At 39.9% G+C, this 11,685-nt stretch overlaps 3 protein-coding genes across 3 annotated transcripts in view; all 3 read right to left on the bottom strand.

Moving 5' to 3' along the window:
• The window catches only part of PCYB_063140 (enhancer of rudimentary domain containing protein), a 1,409-nt gene extending 802 nt beyond the window's left edge, over positions 1-607 (bottom strand). The window contains exon 1 of the mRNA XM_004221481.1: positions 249-607. Coding sequence (XP_004221529.1) covers positions 249-351 — 103 coding nt within the window. The 5' untranslated portion in view covers positions 352-607. The remainder of the gene's footprint in view (positions 1-248) is intronic.
• A 1,047-nt stretch (positions 608-1,654) lies between these two features.
• Positions 1,655-5,403, bottom strand: PCYB_063130 (DNA repair helicase; the record flags this gene model as incomplete). The annotated part of the gene is made up of 4 exons (XM_004221480.1): positions 1,655-1,699; positions 2,479-3,905; positions 4,093-4,868; positions 5,273-5,403. 4 exons carry the CDS (start codon positions 5,401-5,403, stop codon positions 1,655-1,657), a joined length of 2,379 nt encoding a protein of 792 aa, XP_004221528.1.
• A 1,626-nt stretch (positions 5,404-7,029) lies between these two features.
• Positions 7,030-9,330, bottom strand: PCYB_063120 (dynamin protein; the record flags this gene model as incomplete). The annotated part of the gene is made up of 2 exons (XM_004221479.1): positions 7,030-7,473; positions 7,645-9,330. 2 exons carry the CDS (start codon positions 9,328-9,330, stop codon positions 7,030-7,032), a joined length of 2,130 nt encoding a protein of 709 aa, XP_004221527.1.
• Positions 9,331-11,685: the final 2,355 nt, after the last annotated feature.

The raw sequence follows: 11,685 nt of genomic DNA, 5'->3' as shown, positions 1-11,685 counted from the left end.
AAAAAAGTGTACATATATGCCCATTTGTATAAACACAGCATTCGTGCGAAACTTTTTATAATTGCTAGAGCAGACGCACACTGATGCAGTCATGGATATCTGCATAAATGCCTAACTAAACTGCTACACACATAGATTAACAGCGCAATCGACGTGGAATTGTTAAAGCGTGTTAATCCCATGTGTTGTTCGTTCATTTGTTTTTATAACTGCGCCTTTACAAGCCTATCTATTCTGCGGCTACTAACCATTTAGGGCCAACTTCAACGAATTGTATTCAACGAATGTTCTACTTTCTATTTTCCTTGAAAACTGAACCAGGAGCACAACATCACTATAGTTGGAACTCATTTTCCTTTATCTCTTTTTTTTAATTGTAAAAAATGTAGCTATTATGCCAAAGGGTACACTTAAATTTTTTTTTTTTTTTTTTTTTCTCTTCCTTATTCTGTTTTAAAATTTTGTAAGCTTTTCTATAATTTCGTTTTTTCGCTATTTTTCCTTTTTGGGGGGATTCCTTTTTCTTTCATATACTGCTTTGTTCCTTTTTTGTCCCTCTTTAATGGTAAAAAAAAAAAAAAGTTGCTCTATCGAAAGGGAAAACGTCGAATAGTAAATTTTAATTAACCACTTGTTTTTTTCACGCCATCAACATTTTGCTATACATATGCGTATACGTTCATATGAATGCCGGGGGCAGAAGTGCTAGCAAAAGCTCTCCAACAATTTTGGCGATACAGTATATACTAATTGTATAATACTTCTTTTTTTTTTTTTGTGCAAAAATGTATGCAATATTTTCTCTCACCTGTGAGGCCGCGTCATAACTTTTTTTCAGCTTCTGCTTAAAATCAGAACAAGTGCAAAAAATGGCATTCAATCACAACTGGTTAATTGTACGAACTTTATAAAACAGTTTGCATGTTCTTTCCTTTTTTTCCAAAAATTTGTTCCCTTTACCCATATTTCGGGTTAAAATCGTAAAACGACATGGGATCATCTGTGCAACGCATAGGTAACATAACTTCGGAATGGCAATATCATTCGAATGAACACATGTGGGCATGGGGAGGACTTCAACTATGCACGTGTTCGTATAGAGTATCCCCTCCCCCCTCATGATGGTGTGGCACACGACGTGGGATTCCTTATAACATGGCTGTTAATTCCCAATGAAAATAAAGAAAGGCGATGCAAATGCAAACGCAAATGTAAATGCGTGAGAGTAAAAAAAAAAGTGGTGAAATGACACCATACCTCAGTTGCATAGTAAAACAGTTACGGCACCCCCGCGAATAAAGAAAATCCAAAGATACATTTTTGCGGCGTGTCCCATGTAGTTCATACCAACTGCGCACAGCCAGCACTTGGGTTCTACTTTTTTCGAATGGTTGGAACAAAAAAAGTAATATGAGCAAAGATGAAATTTTTTTTTTTTTCCAATTTGATCACTTTTAATTATGAACACATATGCGGATAGCACCATGTTTGTATCATGTTCATACAGACACATTCACAAATGCACAAACACGCCCAAATAACGCAATTCGGTGAGTTTAAAAAAAAGGGGAAACAAAATATATACAGTAGCCTCGTGCAAGTCCAGAAAGAGAAAAGCAAAAGGTAAATAAAACGAGATTGTCCTACATGAGGATCACTCTGTGGTTTTTGCGTTTACAAATAATTTACTATTCTTGCCCTTGAAAGAGTCAAAAGTACCTCCGGGTGGCGGTGTTGAGAACACGCATCTTACCATACCATGCGTACATGTATACCATTTCATTAGTCCATTTCTGTGGCGACACACCTCACAGATTTGTGAATATGGACATGCCGCGGACGCAAAGCTGCTAAGACGATTCTGCGTTTGTCTCCAATTACGCCGAATAAGCATGCAATGTGCGTGACTTACATTCACAAGGCCGCTTCCCCCTCCCCCCTCTGGCAAATAATACCCATTCGTTCTTCATCTTCATCTTCTTCTTCTTCTTCTTCTTCTTCTTCTTCCTCTTCTTCCTCTTCTTCTTCCTCCTCTGTCCGTGTAAATTACACACAGCGACGCGTGGCTGGGCATATACATGCACACATGTACTCCCTTTTCTTGGATGGAAAAAATGCCCGACGGGGAAATACCCCCCACACCCGTGCCCTCGAGCGGAACTACCTGTTCTGATTTAGAAACTTCCTAAAAAGAATGTGCTTATCAGCGAACTTCTTCTGAGAGGTTTTTTTTTTGTCACTAAAGGTTACATCCATGTTGGCAGACAATTTTAGCAAACCTCCACTGTCCACCTTCTTCAGCGCGTCATCCTTTTTGCCATGCGAATAAACTATGTTTGTTTTACTTCCCATTTTTGGAGTATCTTTTTTATAACTGGGATCCTCAAATAGGTCGTCATCTTCGTCATTATTACCATCGTCCGTACTTGCCAAAATACACTTTAACAAGTTTTCCTGAATTTTTTTATTTTTGTATACCAAATTTAATTTATTAAAATCGACAATGTTGTCACTAAGGACGTTGTAGGCATAGCCCTGGTTGATGAGAAACCTCTGCCTCTTATCAGAGTAGCACATTTCTATGGTGTCTTTACTAACCAGGCTGTAAAAGAAGGAGTCCGGGTCGTTAATGTTTTTTTTCTCATTAGCTTTATTTTTTGGCCTAATAATTCTTCCTAATCTTTGAGCCTCCTGTCTTCTCGACGCAAAATTGAAAGATATTTGAATAACCACATTTGCAATAGGAATGTCGATTGCGTTATCTCCAACTTTACTCAACAAAATAGTATTAATGTTGGAGTCATTTTTAAACTTGTTGATGATTGCTATTCTTTCAATAGGAGAAAGCTTCCCATATATAAATGGCTTGTTTAAAGTTTTCGCGATGTGCAAAAGGGCAAATATGTTGTCACTAAAAACGATAATTTTGTCATTATTCTGTTCGTGATATTTTATTAAATATTCACACATCATTAGCTTTCTGGGGTTGCAAGTGTAGAGTCTTCTCTTAATAAAGCTGTTTGACTTCAAATAGTATTTATAAAACGAGCTGGGCATACTACACCATATTTCTTTGCACAAGGCTTTCGCCAAGAACCCTTTGTTTTGCAGTTCAACCCAATTAGCTTCGTACAACTTGGGCCCAATAATCCACTGTAAATCCCTGATCAGCAAATCTTCCCTTACCAGGGTTGCTGTTAGACCCAGCTTACAATGCGATTTTACTATATCGTTTATTCTTCTAAATGATGGTGCTGGGGCAAACTGCACCTCGTCAAAAACGAGTAATCCCCACTCTCTTCTCCTTATGTCATTTACAATCTTCAAACTTTGTTCACTCCTTTTTCCTGAGTATGCCAACATGGTGTATGTCGAAATTAACACCCCTGCTTCGTTAATTGGCCACAAATCGAATTTATAATCCGAAGTCAAAATTCTTATATGCCTTGGATGTATATTTGTGAAATCTTCGAACTGCTTTTTCCATTGCTCCACAGCTACCGCTGATGTGGTTAAAAAGAGGGACGACTTCTTAATAGTACTAGCAGCTGTAATTCCTGTCAACGTTTTACCCACACCACAGGGAAGAACTATAATGCCCGACCTACTCCTCCCATTGCTGAACATTTTTCTCAAAGCCTTTTCTTGGTAGTACCTAATCTGCACATGACTTTTTAACGAGCAAATTAAATTGGGGTTCTTTTTATCTCTCCTAAAATCGTATTCCATTAGTAGAGGCCTCTGCATTGTTTGCAATGCCTCCTGTTTTACCTCTTCTATTTTATCGCAGTTCACTTCAAATGAATAAACCTCAGCTGACGTTGCTGAATTCTCGTTTAAATTTTCATTCGCATTCTTTTTCTCCTGTAGCATTAGCTGCTTTTCGCTTTCGCTTATTTTGAAGCCTGTAAAAAAAAAGGGTGCCATTTATAGGGGTTTGTGGTGCAAAGTGTAAAGATATGCCTTATTCGGGGGGCTTTTCCCCCACACGATATAGCTATTCAGCTGAAACACGGCAAAATATATTGCCCAAGGGTGGAACAAACGAAGTGGCGGTGAAACTCCGCCTAACTATATGCAAATTCTTATAACCCAGCTGAGCAGTGTCCAAGACGGGCGCCTCGTACGTCACGTAGGTATCCTTCGGCTTCCTATCGCTGCCAGCTTCGCTTAAAAAATTGCTCTGATTATTAGCTGCACCAATATTAGGTGCACTACTATCAGCTGCACCTTGACCAGTTTTACTCTCCTGAAAATTATTGTTCCGCGTAAACATATTCTTAATTTTATGGTCACTGTTATTGTCACTTGAATACAACCTTGCATTTTTTATTATGCTATTTTTTAATAGATAATCCAACTCTGATTTATTTGTAGCTTCAATGTAGTACTTGTTTTCTCTAAGTACTAATTTTGCCTTCCCAAACGATTCGGCACTTTTGGTAATGTTATGTACTAACTCGTTTGGCAAAAAGTTTTTCGAAAATTTGTCCAAGTTTACTAACAACTCATCGAGGGTAACCCCCACGGATATGGCTGCATATAAAGAAAAAATAGTTAGCTGAAATTCGTGAATTAATTCTGGTCTACAGATCGGTTCCGCAATCGTTATGAGAAAATCCGATGCCTGCTTACTACAACTGTTAAACATTTCTAAGTATATAAAACCGTCTGAGCATATCCACAATGGCTTGTTCATGTGATTTTTTTTTAATTTCATGTCTTTACTGTAATCATGAAACCCCCTCTGTTGGATGTTTATTGAGTCTGTGCTGAATGGCAGGTTTATCACTCTTTTGTCGAAGCGCATTTCGTAGTACTCCTTCAGTTTGCTCTTCACGTTTTGGGGGAACTCCCCTTCTTCGCCCCTGCAAGATGGGGAAAAAGGGCAATGGCCGATATGTGTACAGTAAGGTTGAGTGAAAAAAGACAAGTGAACGGTGAACGCGGCAAGCTGTACTGAGCGACTTTACCGGGGAACTTCCCCCAAACGTCCACTTAAAATAACAGCTTGAAATATGCACGAGTATGCCACGTGTTCAACCGCGTCTTTGTTAAAACAGATGGACGGGACTTAGCACAAAACGAGGCGCACTTCGCGCAGACATTCAAAATGTCGCGAACATGTGTGCACTCATGAGAGGAAGTTCCTACTGCATCATAATACACCCACACACACGGGCACCAAATTAGCACCCGAACATAAGCAAAAACGCCAAGGGCCCCACAAATGGGCACACCAATCCGACGATGCAAATACTCTCACACTTACATCTTCTTGGCAGCCTTTAGCTTGCGCCTTTTCTCACTTCTGGCATAGTAATCCTCATTTAAAATGTCTGATCTTTTATGAACCCCCCTCTTGTGAGAATTCGTGCTGCTGTGATCACCCGAATCCTCCATCGTTAGAATCGTTTAATTCTTCATCTTAATTGGAAACCTGCTGTTTTGAACTATATTCCCACGATTGCATTTCGTCCTTTTTCGAAATGGGGATACGAAGGAACGAACGCCGTTTTCCCTACTGCACGAAATTTAAATCGGATAAACCCCAAATTAAAATTCGTCCGCACTTAAAACAAAACAATGTCAAAATTACCAACGTTTGAAGAACATCAAAGTTGTGCTAACCCCTCGAGCAAATGCCAACTATTCGGAACGCAAAGAACTGCGCAAAATGCGATGTGGTAAAAAAGAAACCCTAAAAAATGACTCTTAAGGAAGAGGCAAAATTGCTTAATGATCCAATTTGTGTAGAAAAATTTTTTAAATAAATATCCATCATTCCGTTGAACAAATAAAGTTGGGACATGTTTCGTCAGTTTTTCGTTACCTTTAAAATTATGTGACACGTATATTTTTAACTGACAAATTGTTTTGTCCTTTTTTTTTTTCTCTTTATTTTTTATTTTTTTTAGCGTCAGTTTAACTGCGTTAAAAATTATTCCCCTCCCTTTTTGCGCTTCTTGCGGGTAAAATGTTAAAGCTGTTTTACTCAAAATGGGCCCCTTGAAAAATGGCAGAGAAAAAAGTAAAAAAAAAATCAACAAATATGCGAAGAAGTGAATGAACAAATATGCGAAGAAGCGAATGAACAAATATGCGAAGAAGCTAACGAACAAGTATGCGAAGAAGCTAACGAACAAACATGAACAGTGCGTGCCTCTCCTTACCCTGACACATACATAGCAACCGCTTCGAACAGAAATGTCCGCAAACAATTTCACTAAATTTAAAAAAAAAAAAAAATGAGCAATTTTTTAATTGTTTTTTTCTTCCTATGCGTATCAAAAAAAAAAAAATAGTTGTGCGGGTATCAAAACAAAGGGTTAAGTGGAGGGTGGAACATAATACATGTTTCAAATTGGGATAAAAGGCAGTTAGCACATAATTCACACACAGCGCATTGCACGTTCGGGGGGGTACCAATACATGTGCGTCCACACAAAGCATATGCAGATGCATGTACTCATTTTCCCGCGGCGTGCCATGCCACAAACATTTTCACATTAAGGCTTAAAAATAAAGCACAGCGCGCACATATGCGCAGTGAACGCGCTGTACAAGCGAGCACTCTGAGTTCGTATGCACGAACGCACAAGTATGCAGTTTTGTATAGCGTCAAAAAGAACATCTTATTTGCATACCACTTACGAAGTTGTGCTCGTGCATGTGCATACTCTGCAGGTGCTCACAAATGTGTACGGTGGGGCTGTGCGATGGGATACACAAAAATGGCCGGTGAATGGTGGGCAAATGGAGGCCAAATGACCCACGAATGACAGCCAAATGGAGGCTGAATGGAAACCAAATGACCCACAGATGACGGCCAAATAGAAGACGAACGGTGATGCTTTCCATTCGTGGTCTCCGATCCATTCTCTCGCTTTCTTACAAATGCACGTCCGCATTGCGATACATAAAAGTAGGCATAAAAATCTGCAAGCAGTTAGGACCGCAAGCCCAAACGTACCCTCGACCACGTATTTCCATTTTTTCCACCCCGAGGGGATGCGGTCCAGGTTAACCCTAAAGCTCCTGATTCCTAATCTCCGCCAACATCTTGATCGCCTGGTTTAGGGATTCCAAATTCTTCTTGCAGTTGTTCCGTTTCACCTTTATGGAAGAGCATTCATTAAATAAATTAAAAAGTTCGCTATTATGCAAATTGGAAATGAGCACCTTCTGCATAGTCTTCCTGGATGTATTAACCATGAAGTGCATGATGGCTTTCGGAACTGCATCGGCTATGTGCTTTCGAACAATGTTAAAGTAGTTGTTAATTAAAGATTTGATCAGATCGATTTCTATTATTTCCTTGGAGGAGGAGGAGTATTCTGGAATTATTTTTTCAGGAATGACTGGCAGAACGAAGACGTTTTCTCTGCTGTTGTGGATGTTCGTAATTTTTGTTCCTTCTTTATTTTTGAAGGGACGCATATCGTCTTTGCCTTTCCACGGCTTGGCGTCTTCCTTATACGCCGGATGGTGGTGCGGCGGGTGGTGATGTGGCGTGTGGTGAAGCGGTGTGTGGTGAAGCGGTGTGTGGTGATGCTGCTGATGCTGTTGATGCTGCTGATGCTGTTGATGCTGCTGATGCTGTTGATGCTGCTGATGCTGTTGATGCTGGTGCGGGTGCAGAACGGTGGAGCTGTTCATGCAGTTGTTGTTGCTGCCGGCACTCGTGGGGGGGTATCCCTCCTGGAAGTCCCTTTTCGAGTGCGGGAGCTTATTGCTGTTGCTCTGCATGTGCACCGCGTGGTCCAAGTCCTCCATGTAATCGTTGTCCTTATCGTAGACATTCCTCATAAACTGTTCATTGAGGAAATCGGGGTGACTCGTGTTAATGTAGGATAGCTCAATTAACATCAAATTTTTTATCATTTCTTTTGTTGGCTGTAGGCAATCTTTTAACAATATTTTAACCTGCTCATTTATTGCACTCTTCAAATTGGTAAATCTCTCCATATCTGCTATTCTGCAGTTGTCCACAATTTTTATGAGTTCTTCATACACCTGATCTGCGCAACGTAAGGAGGGTTCCTTCAAACAGTTTATTAATTTTTTTATCAACGTTTCGAATGCGCTTTCTGGGACAAAAAGGGCACCTCTTGGTCCGCTAGAATTACGAATAGCTATTCGAATCTCTTCATCTGTTAACAATTCTAATGGGGAAAAATCATTTAAAGATTTTATATACCAGTCATTAAAAATGTAATGTATCCTTGCTCCTCCCTTTAGCTCATCCACTCGGTCCTTATAAAACACTTTTCCATCTATTATGTCTTGATATTGCTGAGAAAATTTGGTGATGTAGTTCACCAGGACTGCTAAATACTCAGACCGGTTCATATTATCCATAGGTTCTCCTAATTCTAGTAACTTCTCCTCTTCTATGCTTTTCAAGGCATCTATTTTAGGTTTTAAAAAAGGGACGGTATTTTTAATATGTTCAATAAGGATATTATTTAATTTTTTCGCTAGATTCTTAATTCCACATTCCATAATGCATTCCATTTGATTCGAAAGATCTAGACACTGATTAAAATATTCTTCCTCCTTCCTCAACGAATCTTCAATGGTGGTGTCATCCTCCACGTCTTTCTGACTCCTACAGACAACTGCCACGAACCCTTTTTTTAGTGGGTACAATGAACCGCTAATCATCTTCTTCCATATCTCGGGTTTCTCCACCATGTCGCATTTTGTGATAACTCCTATGGTTCTTTCATGTTTCGGGTCCACACTTCTAGCCATTTTCAAACTGTCCGAATTGGCTAAGTCGATGTTAGCACAGGACACGGCTAAAATGATGCAGTTGGGATTTTTTATATATTTATTTACCAAATTCACAATTTGTTCCTCTACATTTTGTGGCTGATTTCCTACGGGTACCTTTGTTAACCCTGGCAAATCAATTAGGGTTAAATCTAGAACGTCACTTTTGTGTATTTCTATAATTATTGGTGTTTCCTTAATGCACTTATTCCCTCCAGTAATTTCTTCCGTCACATCTATGAGCATATCATTCAAAATGGAAAAATCGTCTACATGTTTTTCCACTCGGTTATTTTCATAGTCGGTATAGGTTAACGTACAGTAGCATTCTTCCGACTTTGAATTTGTTAACTGTATAATGATAGGGGTCCTCGTTACAATATCTTCACCCTTTGGCATAAAACTTAACCCAACTAGCGATTCCAGCAGGGACGTCTTCCCTACTGACTGCGCACCCACTACCGCGATGTGCGGCAGGCTAAGCGTCTCGCTGCTAATGAACGAAGACAGCACGTTTTGCAACTTGTTTACTATTGGCACTAGCTTATCCATTTTGTTCGACGGGGGAGTGGATCTCTAGTGGGGGTAGGGGATCTTTATCCGCGTCACACTGCGTATATGCCTAGACACAGCTATACGTGCATACATACGAAAATACGTATCTACGCATCTGCTCGAGTGAATCCCCCTCGCTCAAAAACGCAGCTCCCAATTCCTCCTTTATGTCAACTTAAGTGTAGAAGTGCCCTTACGCAACTCTCTACACTCTGAACCTTCGAATGGTCGAGGGGAACCAAATATGATTACGCCAAACTGCTTACAAACACTGGTAGGAATAAACATACATGCACATGGCATACGGACATATGCAGTGGTTTTACAAATGGCGAGTAAAGGAGCTGAAGAGGCACAACTCGGCAAGCAAACTGATGCATTCGCACTTAAACACACGTATGCATTAAAAAGGCAGCAGGGTAAAACACATTCCGGTGGCTCGGAGGGACAGGCACCTAGCAAAACCGGCCACGAGAATCGCAGCAACGGGGGGTAAATACCAAACACACGGAAGTACACATGCGAATATTGAAAAAGGGTATGTGGAGAAGCAGAGTGGAAAAAGAAGCAGAATCGCACGAACGGGGGTTAACAAAAAAAAGAAAAAAAAAAAAAAAGGCGTAAAGAAATAACCAAGTAGGTAAACCCTTAAATGGTTACTTGGCGAAATGATGAGGTAATTAAAAGGTGGCAGAAGAGGGGGAGACAAAGGAGGATGAAACTCTTAGGCATATGCAACTACATGTACACTCACCATCACAAAACACAGTGGAAAATGCGTATCAAGAACGGGCGCCCAAACGCGCATACTGTATTTTCCGACGGGTCTTCCAAAATACATAAATACATGCTACACACAAGTGCAAATATATACACACATATATATGTGTATTCACTTATGTGTGAAAAGGCAAAACTTCAAATTCCCCTTCTTTGTCAGTTTTGAATCCTATGCAGGAAAAACGAATCCCCCCTTGGTAGATTTGCTTTTATAACGCTACAAAAAAAAATGCTTCTACTATTTTACAAACTATGTAGAAATGCCGCGTTCGCTAACTGTAGTGTACAACTACCGCCAAGGGGGAAAAAAAAAACACGCGCATACATATATATATATACATATATATATATATATATATGTACATATATATATGTATATATGTATGCACGCACGTATGGCGCTATCAATTTGGGTGAAGCAATGTGGAAAATACTCAGCAGCAGCGTCACTACATGTGCCGCGTGCGCCTTTCCCTGGCGCCGTTTTTTCTCCTGTTTTTCCTCCTCGCGACATTCACAAATGGGCACGCGCACATATAGGCAAACGCAGAAGTGCGTATATCTGCTCATGCATATGTATTTGCTCGCTCACGCGTAATTTCTCGCCCATATGTATTTGCTCGCTCACGCATATTTTCTCGCGCATGTATACTCAGCGATGCGATGTACCCACCTGTGCACGTGCGCGTTCACGCAGATATACGCCTGGCCGACTCATTCGCTGCACACGACGGGCGCGGTGTACTCTGCGCGATTTTCGAAGTTGCATGAAATTTCCCCAAATTCTACTTCTCCAGTTTATAAAAAAAAGACGAAAAAACAAAATACTTCTTCCATCATATAAAATGGCAACAAGGGAAGGGGGGTAAAACAAAATGGAAATGTCTTAACCATTCATGTGTTATTTTGTGTATGTGTAACAAGTGCATGGCGGCAATTTGTTGGCGACTGCAGTTTACGCCGATTTACGCCGATATATGCGCCTCTATGCATACTCATGCATACCACGCAAGTTTATGCATTTCTATGCACATCCCTCCGTACACATTTACACATGCGCGGTGAAATTGGAATACTTAATTGTCGTCAAACGTCTTCACAAATAAAAAAATTGCTTACTCATATTTTGCGCCTCATTGTTAACGATGAGCTGACGAAGGCGTAAAATAAATGCATAAAATGAAAAAAAAAAATGTGAAAAAAAAGGAATGCATTACTATGCCACAATATGAAGCAACTTCCTGCATATTAATTTAACTTTTTATTCATTCATTTTTTAAAAACAAAGGAGAAAGTCGTTGTTTATCTCCACCGTATGAACAAAAATTTTTGGACGCATTAAAAATGGGAAAATAAAAAAGTGATGTTTGTTTTTTCTGCATATAATTTCTTCACATTCCGATCTGCAGCGGTATTGCAATTTTTTTTTTTTTTTTTTTTATGTGCGCCGCCTACCAACGAACGCATAGGTAAAATATGCCCATCATGTGACATCCGAAAAAAACGACAATTCGAAAGGGAGCATTTGCAGAAGTAAGAAAAATGGGGGCATTCAAAGTAACCAGCAAAGGC

Source organism: Plasmodium cynomolgi, chromosome 6, assembly GCF_000321355.1.
Source record: "Plasmodium cynomolgi strain B DNA, chromosome 6, whole genome shotgun sequence".
Taxonomy (NCBI): domain Eukaryota; phylum Apicomplexa; class Aconoidasida; order Haemosporida; family Plasmodiidae; genus Plasmodium; species Plasmodium cynomolgi.
Note: the sequence above shows the minus strand (reverse complement) of the source record. Positions and strands in the feature narration are given on the sequence as shown.